At 43.9% G+C, this 19,679-nt stretch overlaps 2 gene segments (V, D, J or C); both read right to left on the minus strand.

Annotated features, from left to right (window-relative positions):
* The window catches only part of LOC134443158 (immunoglobulin kappa constant-like), a 43,514-nt gene extending 41,163 nt beyond the window's left edge, over positions 1-2,351 (minus strand). Inside the window, exon 1 of the C gene segment in view lies at positions 2,320-2,351.
* Positions 2,352-11,249: 8,898 nt separating this feature from the next.
* Positions 11,250-19,172, minus strand: LOC134443119 (Ig lambda chain C region-like). The segment is given in 3 exon segments: positions 11,250-11,737; positions 12,967-13,018; positions 18,957-19,172. Coding segments are annotated over 3 exon segments (570 nt in total).
* Positions 19,173-19,679: the final 507 nt, after the last annotated feature.

Consider the following 19,679-nt stretch of genomic DNA (forward strand, 5'->3'; position numbering starts at 1 on the left):
GAAATATGTAGAAGTAAAACTTATCTTTTATAAGGAACTCACCTAGAATGGAAGTGGGCCTACATCATATCAATGTAATGTAAATGTAAATATTAAATTAACTTTATGAAGGACAAGGTCTTACCAGATTGTTGTAATGCATTGTCATAAAGCCTACACATTTGAATGAGGTAGTGGAGAGGACATGACTGATTTTATATACATATATATTTCTGATATTATTGGATCCTTTTAGAGATTTCGAGTATGTGAAAAGCCAAGCCCTTGGTACTTTTTAAAATCATTTATTTATTTTACCATTTTTTTGTTCTTTCATCATTGAGTAGCAGTGAAGTACAACCAATAGGTCTTCTGTATTGAAAGACAAAAACAATGATGACAACAACTCTAAAATCTGATTAATATTCTTTATTTGTAGAAATAGTCAAAATGCAAGGAAACCGCAAAGTAACAAGCACTTCAAATTCTCAAATGATATGAAAGAATAACAAAGGGATGATTAAAAATGTCACTCAGTGCTGCACAGACATAGAGAGAGAAAGAGAGGAAGAGTCCCTATCAGACACACTCTAAATCAGAATAATGGCAGACATTAAAGCAGAGCCTAGGAGCAGTCTGATTTCTTCAGGATCTTGGTGACAGTCTGGGAGCCCCGTGTTGCCTGGCAGGTCACTGGGACGTCCTGGGTCCACTCCTGGAGAGGGAGGGTCAGGGTGCTGCTCCAGCTGTACAGGCCGTCCTTCTGTGGGCCCCAGAGACTGGTCTCCCCGCTCCTGCTGCTCCCCGCTACAGACCAGCTCAGACTCCAGTGAGACGGGAAGCCTCCGTTAGCCAGGCACATGAGCGTGGCCGAACTCCCGCTGGTGTCCAGGGGGGGCAGCACTGTCAGTTTGGGAGTGGTGTCACCTGGGGAGTAAAGACAAGAGGGACAAACAAGATAAATGAGATGGTGAATCAAACTAGTCATGGGAGTCAATATGATCACAGTGCAAGGACTAATTCTTCCTTCAAAATAACAGATCACTATATTATAGTGTTGTTCACTGATTACTTTTTACTGTCGGAAACGTATCTAGTAGTACATCTACAAAGATTACATGGATTCTAGAGAACACAGTGAAGTTTAGTTCAATAGGTGAAGAAGAACTTTTCATAATTGAGGCACTACATGAAGTTAAAATGTCTTTATACAGTATATAATGACAAAAGGCTTTTTTTTCAAATGGCCTTGTGTCCTTTTTTGATTATAAGTGAAATATTAAATATTTTAATTTTCAATAACTTTATAAAAATTGGACTCCTTGTCAGGGTAACTGTATATACTGTATATATATAACTGTATATACTGAATCATTAAATATATATACTGTATATTTTTTTATCTTTATTATGTTACTAGCATATAGTTGGATCAAAGAACCCCCATCAGAAGGTTTTGGGTTAATGTTTTCTTCTCTCAAGGGACTGATTTGAACACTGACTTGTAACACCAGTGAGTTTTAGCTTGCATGGTTTAGCCTTTGGTCTTGCTCTACAGAAATTCCAAGACTTGTATCTGTATAAATGCTCATACAATACAATACAATGCAATACGACCTCAAATACTTTGAAACCCAACAAGCAACAGGACATACAATAGTCACAAACTACTACAGCCAATGTAACAAAACAAGATTGAAACATTTTGCAATGGGTATGTATGATTTTGCTCATGATGATGTATAAATGTCACACCACATGCATAATATTGGAAAACTCCAATCTGTTTTAATAACCCATTCTGGTATCCATGTGATTATCTCTGCAAAATGCTCATAGTGAGATGTAAAGAATACATAGATGTAGTCCTATATAATTATGTAAAGTTGACCCACACACCAAGTTATGCATAAAAACTTAAGTCCTTCAGTTGCTTCTTACAACAATTACATCTAAATGTGCACCATAGTGCAACTACCCACAGGTCAAGTATTTACATCCAGAAACAAACCCATTATAGAGTAGGCTACAGGACATTACTCATTTTATTCATTGCACATTTTAACAACCCATGAAAAGATACGATTTCACCTACACCAGCTACTAAAGCACTCAAATCACTGTAAACGATTGAAAGTACAACTGAATTGGAGAAACACATCAAACTGTAGTCCAGTTTTGGATCAATCCTAAATCACACCCTGATTTGGGGCTCATAAGCCTATAAAATGGACTCATTCAATGCAATTCTATTACATAATTTTTGTCACAGCATAAAGCTATTACAACTTTAAGTTAAAACATTGAATAATGGTTAATGATTAAAATGGGTTTACTTACCTCCAACTTCAAGTCTGCTGCCACCTCCGAAAGTCCACCACAGTGATACAGACTCATAGAGGCGCCGTACAAAAACCTCTTCACGCTACACTGGGCCTGACTGTGTGACTGTGCCGTTACAGGGAGGGGAACATACAGTAGCTTACCAAAGCATTTCAAAGGTTGGACGATCATGGATGATGTTAGGGTTGAAGTCCTCATCCTTTGCAATTGAATGGAAATATTTCATTTTTAATTTCTATTTAAAATTGGAACAGAATTGGACTTTATATTCAGAAAAAAAAGTTTACTATGTACACAGCAATATTATTTATTCTAACTAGAGATGCACCGGATCCTGATTTTTAGGATCCTGCCGGATACCGGATCCACTGCTTAAGATCCTGCCGGATCCGGAACCGGATACCGGAATCTACGAAAGGGTTGAAACACATAGCCTACTCACACCCGTGGGCCCTTTTTATCACGTTGGCTCAAACTATTTTGACTTAAAAGCCTCGGCTACCGGATCCTGGATCCTGGAACCGGATCCGGATAGTCTGAAAAAACCCTATTATCCTGCCGGATCCGGAACCGGATCTTGGATCCTGTACATCTCTAACCATTTGTATTGTGCATTACATTAATTGGCATTAATGCTAACACTGTGAATGCTGCTCTGGTGAAGTATTTGCATGTAGATACTGATTTGCATGAGTGGATAACGGCTCTCGTTGGTGACATTTATGTCCTTGTGTTTTCTTATAAGAAGCTCTACAGTGACTGACTTTGTCATCATTGAGGAGAAATAATCACACAACATGACTCCCATCTTCAAGGTCTTCTGGATATTTATATTCTTTGTTACAGGTAAAACAATAATTTAATTTCATATTCAACTAGGTTGACTGTTTGTATGTGTATAGAAGTTGATTTTGTTTCTGTCTTCTCTACAGAGTCATATGGACAGGTCACTGTGACTCAGACTCCTGCAGTGAAAGCTGTTCAACAGGGAGAATCCGTCACACTAAACTGTCGAACAAGCAGTAATGTTTATGTATATGGAGGAAATTCATATTTAGCCTGGTACCAACAGAAACCTGGAGCAGCTCCTAAACTACTCATCTATTACGCCAGCACACTCCAGTCTGGGACTTCATCCAGATTCAGTGGCAGTGGAGATTACAGTGACTTCACTCTGACCATCACTGATGTCCAGGCTGAGGATGCAGGAGTTTACTACTGTCAAAGTGGCCATGTTATCAACAGTAAAGCAGTGTTCACACAGTGATAAAGCGCCGTACAAAAACCTCCCTCAGTCAGGCTCCACATGACTGCACTGCTAACTACAGCTGCTGTGGTGTGAGAATCTGTGTGTGTGTGTGTGTGTGTGTGTGTGTGTGTGTGTGTGTGTGTGTGTGTGTGTGTGTGTGTGTGTGTGCGTGTGTGCGCACGCATGTGTGCTTGTGTGTGTGTGTTTGATGGTGGGGATATACTAAGGAATTTCTCAACCAATTTAGACCCCAATAAAGTTGAGATGAAATTTAGATTAAATTAGATGGCAAGTTCAGCCCCTGTTATATGTGTTCACATGTTCAGTTCACAAGCAGCTTAGAGCAGTGGTTTTCAAAGTGGGGGTCGGGAACCCCTGGGGGGCCGCGAGAGGGTACTAGACTAGGAGGGCCGCAGCTGGTTGGAAGGAAAAGTACAGCCAAACAAAAATGATTGAATAAATTAAATAACTTAAGTAAAGCAGAATAGACCAAAAAAATAAGCTAAATAATATTCCTTTTTTAAGAATAGCTTCTATTCGACTCTTTGAGATGGCCTCATTGACACACTACTAAAATGTTTCCTGCTGTAGGCGGATTTAAGGATGCAGAAATTACATTGACTTGTGAAAGGCGGTACATAGAAAAAAATACGGCCCATGTTAGGGGGGCCTTGGCTGAAATCTGCTGGTATATGGGGGGCCTTGTCATGGTAGAGTTTGGGAACCCCTGGCTTAGAGCTCATATTGAAAGCAGCATGAGGGAGCTGCAGTAAAAAGGGTTTGTAGTCAGGCTCTGGGGTAGACCCCCAGAATGACACATGGTGGTGTACAGTCTGGTCCTATAGGGCCCCCATTCTCAACTAGCGGCCTCTGGGCCTTTTAACCCATTGACGCCTAAGGCACCTGTAAAAAAGAGTGCTGAATGCCTGAGCCCTTTTTAAGAAAAGCTGACCTCAGCCTATAAAAACCTAAATATCTCAGCTTCTGAAGCACATAAAAATATGCCCTGCGTTGCACTTAAACACTAAGACCCCCATCTTTCATTAGAATGTGTTAATTTATCTCAAAATAAAAGAGATTTTTAATAAAGTTGTCTCAAATCTCAAGAGCCTGTAATGCAGTTCCAGGCGCCAGGGCCAATGTTGCGCAACGCAACATCAGGCATCAATGGGTTAAGGTCCGCCGAGCATCTATCTCTGGCCCGCGAACTGTTTTTCATTTATTTTTGTTTTATAAAGATTTTTTTTCAATCATGCGGTCTGCTCTTGTTTTGAAAACACGCCCCGTCAGGTCGAGGTACCGAGATTGCCTCCATGGCAACAATAGCAGATAGCAAAGCCCTTGCCAACACAGCTCGCCTCCTGCCCTTTTTCTAGGAGGAAGTTGGAAATCTGCCCCTTGCTGACTTTTAATTGAGTACCCCTGTTCTAAGGTGTGCCATGTCATAGTAGCCTGCATTCTATTGCTGCCCTGTACAGTATGCATCAATCCTTTATTCCTGCTACACCCGGCCGTGCATTTCACAGACCATCCCTCAGTGCTCCCAATATTTTCCAACTTGGGCCCACTTGAAATTTTCACAAATGTTTGGGGCCCATGCCTCTGCTGAATAAACAGTATAACTCAAATGAAGAGTCAACAGCAACACAGAAACAACAATTATTTAGATTTTCAGAAAATGATTTCAGGGCCCACTTAGAGTAATGGGAGCTTGCGTAAATTCTACCAGGGAGACTCGAATTTCTCGGCTGTCAAACTTACTAGGCTAACCATCCAATCTCCCTTTTGACAGATCATACATGCGTCATCATTGCCCAGGGTCGTCAACCAATCACAACGCGAGATTTGGGAATCCCCGTTATGCATCACTCATGCATCTTTCCCTCTCAGCCAATGGATCGCATTCACGTTGTTTAAAAATCAGTCACTCATTCTGTTCTCTGCTTTCCAGTTAAGCCGAATTTGAAGTGGCTGTCCGGCGTTTTCGTTATCAAACATTCTGTTTATTTTCTACCTGGTTACTTGATAACTCCTCACCTTGCCGTTGCTGGGATGGGATTTCCAACCGCTCAAACGCGTGGCACGCAATCGGTGCTTTTTAACAGCCTAATCATTTTCTCGCAAGGCTTCAATCAATTTGTTTGGCACGCCGCTCCCTGATTTCTGTGGATTTGCTTTTGAACTAGCCTGCCTGTGGATGGATTTCCCGAACTGGTGTAATTCGTGAGTAACCTGGCGGCTTTCCCTTCACTTGTCCTGCAGACCCAGGGAACGTTTATCTCAGCGAATGACTATTTTTGCGGGGGAGTTGTTGTCCAGGCAAGTCGCCTCTTATGCCTCATACTCGGCTTGTTGCACTGTCTCGGATATCAGTCTCGTCTGCCGCTGGTTGACTGATGGCCTACGTTTCGTTTGCGGTCATTTGGGAGAATTCCATGAACTGGTTGGAGTGACTTTTGGAACATTTGCTGGGGAAGGGCGGAATCGGAGTAACTGGGCCCGCGGTGCTCTCTCGTTGCGCCTCGCGCACTTAGCCAGCTTATCTGCTCAGCACATTTGTTTTTTCGGAGGCGTTATGGGTACTGCGAGTCACAATTTACTTGGTCCTCGTTGGCCTCATCTGCTGCGGATGGACTGGTGATTCGCTTGCCAATATTATAGAGCATTTATGAACCGGTTGGTGTGGCTTTTTCTTTTTTGAACGTTTGCTGGGGATACAGATTTAAATGGGCTGCTTATATCTCGAAGCGCCTCGCCCGCATGCATAACCCGACATTAACCTTCCGTGTTTCGTGCTACTGCCTGTCACGACACCGGACGGAGGACACTGCAGAGCCATGCACTCTTTCTTAATTGTCCTGATTACAAACGTACTTCCTATGTTCCGGAGCGATGTTGCAAGGACCTCAGCCTACGGGCCGTAGCACCGCCTACAGTTTTTCATTCACGTGGATGCCGACCGTGCGTTCATCAGTTTGCACCTGCCTATTTTCAATGTTCCGTGAGTAGCCTATGCCCTCAACACGAGCCTTTTTTACGTTTTCGTTTGCATGGACTGGCCCATGTGGCGGTCTCGTTGACTTTTAAGAGTTATGACTTCGGTTCGTAGGCCTAGACTTCTGGATCGCACATTGAGCTTATGCGCGCGTGCCAATCATCACCTCATGTCATCGCACTGCCTGCAGTTTGTATTGATAAGTGTACCTTGCTTCCTCACTCCCGCTTCAAGTCATTCAGGGCTGGATTAAGTTAAAGGGACACTGTGTGAGATTTTTAGTTGTTTATTTCCAGACTCATGCTGCCAGTTCACTAATTACCTTTTTCGTGAATACTCACCCCACCATCAAATTCCAAGTATTCCTTATGACTGAAAAAATTGCACTTTTCTTACATGTAAGGGGGGGATCTTCTCCATGGTCCACCATTTTTGAATTTACCAAATAGCAATGTTTAGCACCAAAACATGACTTTACTTGGACCATACTAGAAAATATTGTTTATTACATGGTAAATGTTCATGTAAAGACCAAATTTGGCAATAGGCAGCTCAGTTTCAACGAGCAGCATAGTTGCAGTTCTTTTTTTGACCATTTCCTGCACAGTGTACCTTTAAAGATCACGCGGGGCTTTCGGCCTGCGCCCGGTCGCATCGAGGGATATTGTAGCCGGTTGCAATGCCTTGTCTATTTCGAGTTATTCTGATCACAATGGGCTACATATACACCGTCCAAATTTAAGTAAATAAATGAGTGATATCCGTGGGAAGTACATCGATGATGACCGTTAATAATCATACTTAAATTATACATGAAACTCTGCCCATGGAGTCCTGTCAGGGTTCTGATCCCATTGGTAGCCATCTATGGGCTAACCCTCTCACTCTGTACACCACTCGTGCCCTTAGGCTTCATTGGAATCGTCAGGGCGCTCGGACTGTGATGTGTCGTATTGTGTTTGTTTTCTCATATCTGGTGATGGTGGTCTCTGCTGCTTTCCCGTACACTTTCACATACACGTGCGCCTGCCGCTCCACGTAGGGCATACGCTACGTCATGCACTGGGCATCGGCCCCGACGTCGGACTGGGCATTGGCCCCGTCATCGGACTGGGCATCGGCCCCAACGTCGGACTGGGCATCGGCCCCAACGTCGGACTGGGCATCGGCCCCAACGTCGGACTGGGCATCGGCCCCAACGATGGACTGGGCTCTGGCCCCGACGATGGACTGGGCTCTGGCCCCGGCGACGGACTGGGCATCGGCCCCGACACTGGACTGGGCATCGGCCCCGACACTGGACTGGGCATCGGCCCCAACGTCATCCTGGGCCGGCGACTCTACATCATCCTGGGCCGGCGACTCTACATCATCCTGGGCCGGCGACTCTACATCACCCTGGGCCGGCGACTCTACATCATCCTGGGCCGGCGACTCTACATCACCCTGGGCCGGCGACTCTACATCACCCTGGGCCGGCGACTCTACATCACCCTGGGCCGGCGACTCAACATCACCCTGGGCCGGCGACTCAACATCACCCTGGGCCGGCGACTCAACATCACCCTGGGCCGGCGCCTCAGGGCTCGTGCATCAACGGCACACCTCAGCATTGCTCTGGGCTGTCGCACCTCAACACCACGGCTCAACATCACAACTCGGCATCACAATGGGCCATCGCCTCAGTATCGCACTGGGCTGTCGCCCCAACTTTAACGCCAGTCACCTGGTTGTATCGGTATCCTCATCCATCCTGCATGACGAACTTATCGCAGCTACCCACTGGTAGCGAGTAGGAGTTTATGTCTATTTTGATATGCCGTTTTTGTTCTGGTGCAGTTATTCAGTGATGTTTCAGCTTTCTGCTCTGTCCCTCTCAGGTCTCGATAACCGGCTCTCCAACTCTCCTCTGTCGTAAGCTCGCACTTTCTGCATTCTCCTGACTAAGGTGCCACCCTTTTTTTTATTGCTAGTCTAATCATGCAGTTACCGCAAGTTGTTTCTCTCAACCAACCAGGGCATCCGCCCCACTGCCTGTGTCCATGCCTGCTTTGCACAAGCATTCACCGCGCCACACCGCGTAGGTGTTTATCATAACTGACATGGTGTTATTATTCTTGGTCGAGATGTTTTCTTGGTGTTTCATTCATTGTTCGTTTCAGCTACAAGCTCTGCTCTCTCCCTCTCTTAGGTCATGATTACCAGTTGTCTGCCGATTCTCCTCTGTTTTAACCTGACCTTTCTGCTATCCTGGCCGAGGTGCTCGTCTTTTAATGTTAGCCACTCATGCTTTGTCTAAAGCTGTCTCTCTCACCACTCTGGGCAGACGCCCGCATAGTGCAGGCTTTCAGCCGCTGGTCGTCCGACGCAGTGCGTTTTGCATTCGGCTCATTCCTCGCTTTGTCATCTGGCTCAGTGTACTGTTTCTGTTCTGTTAACTCTGTTTCGTTCTTCTCGTTCCTCGCCCAAGAGGTATACAGCACGCTCGTTCAGAATCGGCGTGGCCACCACGGCCGCTAAGCGGGGTCTGTCCCCTACTGCGATCAAGGCGCTGGGCCGTTGGTCGTCTGGCGCATACGCTTCCTGCATTTGCCTCACTCTTCATCACGTCGTTGAAGCATGCTATATCTGGTCTGTAACTTTATGTTTTCTATTCTCATTTCTGGTGACGGTGGTATTTTGCTGCACCGGCGGCATTCACTCCATCTCTTGGGGGGCTATCGCTCCGGTCACCCGGTCATGTCTGTATTCTATCCTTCTCTCATCTATCAGATCGATTTTATAGTGGTCTGTAAGCGTTATCTCTATATTTTGTAACATTGAACCAGCCTAGTTGCCATGGTTGTTTATCTATGATGTCAACCATCATACCACATATTATAGCCTACATTCATTCATCCATCCATTCATTTACTCATTCATCACCATGTTCTACTCTCTCTCCTAGGTCACGATTCCGGCTCTCTACCTACTGTCATAATCTAAGTTTTCAGCGCTCTCCTGACCAAGGTGCATCTATCAATCAAATCATAACGCTCTGCTGTGTCTCTGCTCTCAGCGCATCCGCGCCATGTCTTCTCGCATAGCCTAAGGTACCGACATTATCATCATCACCATCATCATCACAGGCTTCATGCCTCCACTAGACCACCGCCCATAAGCTTAAGCCTTAGAACATCCCTATCATTTATAATCTCATTTAATCTATCATCATTTGTCTTCCAACACCTATCACTTATCACTCATCATCATCATTATTATTATTATCATTGTCGTCATTGTCATCTTTATCATCATCATCATTGTTATCATCGTCATCGTTATCATTGTCATCATTATCATCATCATCATTATCGTCATTGTCATCATTATCATTATCATCTTTATCATTATCATTATCATTATCATTATCATTATTATCATCATTATTATCATCATCATTATCATTATTATCATTATTATTATTATCATCATTATCATCATCATCATCATCATCACCTATCATCCTTCATCTTCCGTCTATCATCAATCAATCATCTAACTAACTTTTCATGTCTTTCAGATGGTGTCTCCTTGTAAGCGGTAGGTGAGTTCACTTCTAATCTCTATTTTGGGGCAGGCTACGCCCGCCTCCATCTCCGCTGGAGGATATGCTGTCCTACCCCGGAGTTCAACGCGAAGACGGGAACCTTCGCCAAACAGATTCATGCATTTTGTATCAAGTGTAATTGTCGCCAAACGGATTCATGCATTTTTGTATCATGTCTATTGTTCAATAAATGTTAATAACGTTCATTTGCCTCTCGAGTCTTCATGGTAGTAATAAGTGGAACTTAGTGTACTTAGTGGAACCCTTAGAATACCGTCGCTGCTCACCAGTGGTCCCCGGCCCACATTTTGAGAATTACTGTGTTAGAAGAATTAGGATTATCGTCAGGCTTAAATGTCTTCCCCCAAAGGTAGTCTTCTAGGGTACTCATGTATTTTGAGTGGTAGTACCATTTACTATCAGCAGAGAGCGTTAATAGACAGGACACTGTGCGTGTGTGTGTGTGTGTGTGTGTGTGTGTGTGTGTGTGTGTGTGTGCGTGTGTGTGTGCGCTCGCGTGCCCGCACGTGCATGCGCATTTGTGCATGTGTGTGCCTATGCTATTGTAGATTGCAGAAGTTAGCCTACTGAAAGTGAAATAGTGTGACTAAGCACAGATGAGTGAGGGCAGATTGTGTCTGTACAGTGCACAGTAAATTTTGCGGTGTTGGTTCAACACTTAAAGAGTTCATTTATGTCCAAATGAGGTCAAATCAACCCTCAAAGTGTTGAATGAACACTGCAGAATTTGCTGTGTAGGTGTAACCCAGGAAACAGTGCACTCTGTGGGGGAAACTAGTATTTGCATTGCCAGGCTTGAGTGGGTCTGCTAGTCCCAGAATAGAGCAGCACGACTGCCAGATGTTGAAGAGTTCCCACCAGATTTCAAAAAGGTGGCCATAGTATCACGACTTTTTAGAGAATGATAGACCACTTGTTTGTGCCCAGGCATTTCTTTTGATCAAATACAAAAGAAATATGAAAATGTTTCACCACTTTAAAGACAAAAATAATGACAACAGCGAGTCTAAAATCTAATTAAAGTTCTTTATTATGAAATAGTCAAAATGCCAGAAAATCTCTAGGCAACACACTCTTCAGACTTTCAAATATGACAGAATATGAAAGAGTGAGAATAACAAAGGTATGATTTAAAAAAAAAAACCTCACTCAGTGCTGCACACAAAAAAGAAAGGAAACACACATAAAGAGAGGAAGAGAGGAAGAGTCCCTATCAGACACACTCTAAATCAGAATAATGGCAGACATTAAAGCAGAGCCTAGGAGCAGTCTGATTTCTTCAGGATCTTGGTGACAGTCTGGGAGCCCCGTGTTGCCTGGCAGGTCACTGGGACGTCCTGGGTCCACTCCTGGAGAGGGAGGGTCAGGGTGCTGCTCCAGCTGTACAGGCCGTCCTTCTGTGGGCCCCAGAGACTGGTCTCCCCGCTCCTGCTGCTCCCCGCTACAGACCAGCTCAGACTCCAGTCGGACGGGAAGCCTCCGTTAGCCAGGCACATGAGCGTGGCCGAACTCCCGCTGGTGTCCAGGGGGGGCAGCACTGTCAGTTTGGGAGTGGTGTCACCTGGAGAATAAAGACAAGAGGGACAAACAAGAGAAGTCATGAGAGTCATAATGATCAGTAAAAGGGGAAATTCCTCTTCCAATATAACAGATCACTATATTATAGTGTTGTTCACTGGTTACTTTGTAATCTGAAAAAACACATTCAGTAGTATATCTACAGTATGTAGATTACATGTATTTTAGAGAACACAATGAAGTTTAGTTCAAAAGCTGAAAACATGAACTTTTCTTGATCAAGGCACTAGATGAAGTTAAAATGTCTTTATATACAAACACTTTTAATTGTCAATAAATTTTAACTTCATTGAGTGCCTTGTTCAAGAAAAGTTCTTCCTTTCACATTTTTCAATGTAGTCAGACGTTTTTGGTTTAATATTTTCTTCTCTCTACTGAGCTCTACACTGACTTGTAACAGGTGAGTTTTAGGTTGCAGGGTTTAGCCTCTGGTCTTGCTCTACAGAAATGCCAAGACTTCTGTATCTGTATACATGTTCATACAATACAATGCAATACGACCTCAAATACTTTGAAGAAACCCAACAAGCAACAGGACATACATTAGACACAAACTACAATGAAAAAAAAACAAGATTTGAACATTTTGCAATGGGTATGTACGATTTTTAACCAGCTCATGATGATGTGTAAATGTCACACCACAATGCATAATACTGGAAAATGGGGTTTTAATGGGGTTTTAATACCCCATTCTGGTATCCATGTGACTATCCCTTCAAAATGCTCATAGTGCTGTAAGCACAAGTTTGATGTAATAAATACATATACTGTATAGTATAGATGTATATCATTAATGCAAAGTTGACCTACACACGCCAAGTTATGTCTTAACACTATAGTCCTTCAGACTATATTTATAGTACTCACATCAATTCTGCTTCTAAATGTGTAAGACAGTGCAGCAAACACTACAGTATTTGCTCCCATACCAATACCATCGCAGGCTACAGTAAATTACCCTTACATTTGAAAAGACATGATTTCACTAACACCAACTATTAAAGCACACAAACCACTGTATACTCTTAAAAGGACAAACAAATCTGAGGAAAACAGCAGAATTTAGTCCAAAAACAGACCCTTAAAAGGGGCTAAAGTTAACTTATTCAATGACAGAATTTTCTCGCTGTATAAGTCACACACTATTACAACGTGAAGTTAAGACCTGAAATTGAATACTGTTTGAAATGATTAAAAGAGTTTACTTACTTCCCACGTCAAGTCTGCTGCCTCCTCCAAAAGTCCACCACAGTGATACAGACTCATAGAGGCGCCGTACAAAAACCTCTTCACGCTACACTGGGCCTGACTGTGTGACTGTGCCGTTACAGGGAGGGGAACATACAGCAGCTAAACAATTCATTTTAAATTTTAGATGCTCAATGGTAAATTTAGGCTTGATGTCCTCATATTTTTTCCATTTTAAGTGAAACTTGTTTCTTTTATGAAAATGGCACGTCTTATGACACACAGACACACATTAGGAATAGTTGTATGACACGATGCCCTGCCCAGACAGAATTGGAGATTGTTTATCTGATATCTTGACAGAAGCAATGACAGGTTTAACTCTCTGATCCAGTCTACGTGTATGTGGGACTGATTACAGACTGCAAGACAGTAAATATGGTATGAATATGATTAAACTCCACTCCGCGTTATTTGAAACCATCATACAGCATAGGCTGTTACATTGTTGATGCATGAACTGTGTTACGCTGATGATGCATATAAACTGTCAGTAGATTAGTTAAAGTATCCTCTATCCTCAAACTCTACTGGGTAATGGGTCTACAGGGGATGGAGAAGACACACTGTTGATGAGAATGTATTGTGGGAGTAAGGGAGGGAAGTACTGTATAGTTTGCATATTTAAACTGAGAAGCGTATGCAGGCTACTTAACATCTTTATATGTAGGGAGGCGAGGACTGGAGCACTCAACTCTAGAGGACATTATCTGAAGAAAATGACAAACATCATCACATTCATCTGGACTCTCCTGCTCTGTATCACAGGTAATGCGTCTGAGGAAAGTAGATTATTTCAAGCATTAAAACATATACATTAAATAGTAGGTATATAGGCCTACTGTACAGTAAAATGTATTATTACTCTGTATTTTTTTTTTCATTTATTTCAGCATGCAGATGCCAGATTACTGTGACTCAGACTCCAGCAGTGAAAGCTGCTCTTGTGGGACAAACCATCACACTCAACTGCAGGACCAGCATAAGCCTTGATGGGAATTGTAACTATGCCAACTGTCTCTCATGGTATCTTCAGAAACCGGGAGAAGCTCCTAAACTGTTAATGTATTATATAAGCACCCGCTTTGGGTCAACTCCCAGTCGCTTTGTTGGTGGAGGATCCGATTATGGCAGTGACTTCACTCTGACCATCAGTGACGTCCAGGCTGAGGATGCAGGAGTTTACTACTGTCAGAGTCAACAGTACATCAACAGTCAATATGTGTTCACACAGTGATAAAGCGCCGTACAAAAACCTCCCTCAGTCAAGCTCCACATGACTGCACTGCTGCTCACCGCAGGCGTGTGTGTGTGTGTGTGTGTGTGTGTGTGTGTGTGTGTGTGTGTGTGTGTGTGTGTGTGTGTGTGTGTGTGTGTGTGTGTGTGTGTGTGTGTGTGTGTGTGTAGGGGGGGGTCGCATGTGTGTCTGTGTATGTGTTTGTGTGGGGGTGGGGGGGGGGGCGTGTAAATATATATAACAGTGTTCATTCACATATCCCAGAAGCACATTGGTATGTGGCATAAATATGATGGTGATAACTGTGAATAAGTTGGCCTGTGTGTGTCCACTGTGCCTTCAATAAGTTTCTCTGCACCGTTTGCTTGAAAAAAGCTTGAAATAATAACAGCTTGTAATGGTATTGATGGGTTTTGTGTCCCATTATATTTCACATTCTCCAGCACTGCTGCCCCTCACATGGTCCCCATTGTAGGTCATGTATGAACTGTACACTGCACCTTTTGTTTACTTTTTTTGCTACTTTTTAATGCAATGTCCTCTTCTTTACTCTTTGTAGGACAATGCTATCAGTCTTGCAACTGTACACTGTGCTTTACAGTGTTCTATTTTAAATTGCTCCTTGTAAGTCGCTTTGAACAAAGGCGTCTGCTAAATACTAATGTAATGTAATTATGTTACATAAGACACTTCCCATAAGAGCCTTAATACACTGGGTCCTCTTCCATAAGCAGCTTCCATCCCCTTACACTCTCTCAGAGTACATACTGTAGGCCCACATCCATCACCATGCAATGGCCATTCACACATCTTTAGTGATCCACATCTTCATACAGTAGATATAATCTATCCATAGTATTAGTAGGCCAAGAGTTTACTGACTCTTTAGAGTTGGGAGTAAACATTAAGTTTGTTCACAGTGGTGTAGCAGCAAATTGTGGGCCCTATATGTACAATCAGCTCCAATCAGCTCCCTATATGTGCAAGGCTCCACATGACTGCACTGCTGCTGCTGGAGCTCACTGCAGGTGCTGTGGGGTATGAGAGACTGTGTGTGTGTGTGTGTGTGTGTGTGTGTGTGTGTGTGTGTGTGTGTGTGTGTGTGTGTGTGTGTGTGTGTGTGTGTGTGTGTGTGTGTGTGTGTGTGTGTGTGTGTGTGTGTGTGTGTGTGTGTCCATGCGGGACTCACTGGTTTGACGCCGCGTCGCCCCGGATGGGCGGTACTTGCGCTTACGTCATTCAGAATTGACAGCTGCCCCTCGGCGCAGAAGATAGCTGGTACATGTTTTCAGTTTTAGTACACCATTAAATGAACACATTTAAAATAAGTAATTTTGCAAACGACACCCTGATGCAACTGCATTTATCTTGGCAAATAATTGGCATGAGGGAACTTCAGGATCTTCAGGACCATGTACCGCAGCCGAAGACAGGGGGCAGGTGGAGTAGAGTGGACACTACAACCAAGAGGAGCCACAGGGGGCAGTGCTGATCCCAGGACAGCAGTGTGGAGGATGGACTCATTTGGAGCAGCAGAGAGAGGAATACATGTCAAAGCACAAACCCTTGCTGTGAAATGTGGACTGGTTAATTCCATAATCTTGCAGAAAGTGGAAGAGGTCTATAAAACCATATCACAGCAAAATATATAATTACTGGGTGGTATTAGCTGTAGTATTATCTTTTAAAAGGCTATTATACAAACTAATAGAATAGGATAATCCACACACTAAGGACTAAACACATGAACCTCAGACTAGTGTGTTCAATCAAGTCCTGAAACACCTGGACACCCTCACACCAGAATAAGGTCTGTTTTCAGGCCTAGAGCTCTTACTACAAATATAAGCCTACACTTCCAAGGTGCTCATGTAGAGTAGAGAGAGTAGAGTAGAGTAGAGTATCGTTTATTGATCCCAGGGGGAAATTAAGGTGTCAAGTAGCATACACACATAAATAAAGACATTGCCCACAAGACATAACACACATATTTACACATAAAATAATCATATATAGCTTACTGTTGCATACATTTTGCCAAGGCATCTCTCTCTCTCACACACACAAACACACACACACACTCACACACACAGACAACACACACACCAAAATATACAGTGTAAAGTGTCCACAGTGTTAACATGTGCCAAGTGGCACATAGAAGCCAAGACAAAGTGGCCATAAAGTGTCCAGGAGTGTCCATAGTCTCTCTGCCTAGTACAATGTCCATTGTATTCCTTGGAAAAAAGGATGGGGCGGGGGGGTCGCCCCCTGTGTCACTCCACACACTCTCTCTCTCTCACACACACACACACACACACACACACACACACACACACACACACACACACACACACACACACACACACACACACACACTCACCAAAAATAAAGTGTACAATAAAGTGTCACCTGTGCTGGGTGGCCAAGACAAAGTTACCACCAAAGTGTCCAGGAGTATCAGTAGTCCCAGTGGCGTAACTACCGGTAAGCAGCGACTGCAGTTGCTTATGGGCCCACGAGTTCTCAGGGGCCCCTTTGCGGACGCCTAGTGGGCCCCCAGCGGGCCCCCATTGGTACTGGGGACTAGAATGTCTCTGCACACGCAGAAAAGTCCCCTGTAACGCAGAAAATTCCCCCGTAACTCTTCTAATTAACAATTGTTGACCAGACCGTATTTATATCACAACAGATGCCACCGTCCAACATGATGGTGTGCCGTTTAAACACGACACCAATGGCAAAGCCATGCTACTATTAATACTGTGCTAATAACTGTGTTTAGTTCATTAGACGGTTCTTTAAAAATACAGTCATATAATATGTTTCAAACTGCAATAAATATCTTAACAATACGGTGTATTTGAGTCTTTTATTTTTTTACATTACGACTTGGAATTATGGGTTATGGGTTATGATGAACTGATTGAACATGTTACGTAGCCTACGTAACGTGCGTGCATACAGGAAGAACTTTGGTGCAACGTGCAAGACGTCACATCACGTTAGACATAGAAGAAATCTGATCATATTATCTAAACTTTAACAATGTGTTGGCGACGATGAGTAACAAAAAGAAGCACCGGAGCGGATTTCAAAAAAGAAAGTGGAAAGAGGAGCTGCTGGAAGAACTGAAAAAACTTCCGAAAATAAACTCCTTTCAAAGAGCCGCAGAGGGAAAGGTGGACGTTGTTCCTGCTAGCTACAGTGAAGATTGCGACCAAGAAGAGAACTATGGACAGAGGGGGCTGTGAAAGTATCTAGCCCCCTTGTTGTGCTAGAAGCAGGGGGTCTGACTCTGACAGTGACCGCTCGTTACAGAAGATGACAACCTGGCCGGCTCAACACCGACGAGGGAGCACCCACCCTTTTGTACGAGTTCAAATGTGTTCACAAGCAGCATGGAGGGAAAGCTGAACGAGGGAGCCTTTTTTCATTTCCAGTATCCGACAAACAAAGAGCCAATTAATTTAAACACATTAAACCAATCATCTCACAAGCAAATACTGCTCTTGCGCTGTTGAAAAATATAGAGAAATAACTGCCCGAAATAGCTGCCCTGAGGCGCCACCAAGATGGCCACCAAGTGATGGGACTTATGCAGATGGACTTTGGCATGAGTGATCTGCAGGAGCTTCAGCACCATGGACAGCAGCAGAAGAGAGAGGGCAGGTGGAGTAGAGTGGACACTACCAAGAGGAGCCAAAGGGGGCAGTGCTGATCCCAGGACAGCAGTGTGGAGGATGGACTCATTTGGAGCAGCAGAGAGAGGAATACATGTCAAAGCACAAACCCTACTATTACAGCTCCCCAAACCCCTATTGTTATGATAACTCCAGGCTGTCTTTACCTAACCTGACTCTCATCAAATGAATGTAATCCCACTACGTTCATCTGGTGAGAGTCAGATTACTCCTTACCCCCAACACAGGCAGATAAGTAAGTGGCCTTCAACATAACTAAATAAAATATCATCTATATCCCTCTCCTTGGCAGCTGTGGCATGCCACTCCCAATGACTGTGTTCCACTGACGTGTTGCTTCTCTCTGCTACATGTGCAGATAAAGGCAGGCAGCTTCCTATTGGCTCTCTGGAGACAGTGGGGATACAGAGGCTACTAGTTAGAGCCCCACTCTCTGGATTTGGGGAACATGAGGAAGTAGAGCAGAGAGAATGGGTATGAATACATTTTATTTTGTCATGTACACAGTTCTAACTTGCACAAGGTGCTGGGAAATGTTGCCTCTATGACTGTAGAAAGTGCAGGAGGTCTATAAAAGTACAGTAGGCCTACTATAGAGTTTGATGGTTTCTTTGCAGCGGTAGAACATGGGAAAGTGTAGAATTGAAAAATGGATAATATTCACAGGGATAATGGACACACATGGCTTGGATAATTCACACACTTGACCACATGAGGCGAGCGTATCTCAGAGGAGTGGGTTCAATGACTTAAGTCCTGAAACACCAGGATACACTCACACTAGAATAAGGTCTGTAGTCAGGACTAGAACTCTTACCACAAATATAAGCCTACACTTCCAAGGTGACTTTTAATGAATTAAGGCCTGAAACATCTGGAGATATTCACACTAGAATAAGGTCTGTAGCCAGGCTAATAACTCGTAACACAAATATGAGCTTTCACTTCATTCGGTAGAGACTGACAAGACTCTGTGGTAGACACCCAGCATGACACATGGTGCCTGGTACAGTCTGGTCCACCCAGCATGACACATGGTGCCTGGTACAGTCTGGTCCACCCAGCATGACACATGGTGCCTGGTACAGTCTGGTCCACCCAGCATGACACATGGTGCCTGGTACAGTCTGGTCCACCCAGCATGACACATGGTGCCTGGTACAGTCTGGTCCACCCAGCATGACACATGGTGCCTGGTACAGTCTGGTCCACCCAGCACGACACATGGTGCCTGGTACCAGAGAGTGTTTATGGGTAGTACGAGAGAGGAATCTCGCGACTTTTCCCGGGTGGTACTGTCCACTAAGTGGCGCCATCCAGACAGCGCAGAGGACCGCCAAGGAGCGCAGAGGCTGTTAAAATGAATGGGGTCCCATGGAGCTCAACCACAGATGCTGCCATTGCTTTGGGAGAGATTTGGTATCATCGTTTCATTTTATTTTTCCCAAAGGCAGGATAAATTATCCTTTCAAATAGCACTTACTTTGAATGTTGAACTCGCTGGGTCTTTGTAAAATACGTCTTTATTGTCAGTATTACGTCACACACTGCGTTTGGATTGGTCGACCGGCTGCATTGCTGTGATCATGACGGCCGTAAAGCTATTTTGTTGGCAAGATGCTAGCGGAGCCTGACTCATAAATGGCAAATCTGTAAGAAATCAGAAGGACATTACTCCCAGGTTATTGTACATTTCATTGAAATCCACATGGGTTTCTCGGAACTTACAGTAA

The sequence above is a fragment of the Engraulis encrasicolus genome, unplaced genomic scaffold, assembly GCF_034702125.1.
Source record: "Engraulis encrasicolus isolate BLACKSEA-1 unplaced genomic scaffold, IST_EnEncr_1.0 scaffold_28_np1212, whole genome shotgun sequence".
NCBI classification, from domain to species: domain Eukaryota; kingdom Metazoa; phylum Chordata; class Actinopteri; order Clupeiformes; family Engraulidae; genus Engraulis; species Engraulis encrasicolus.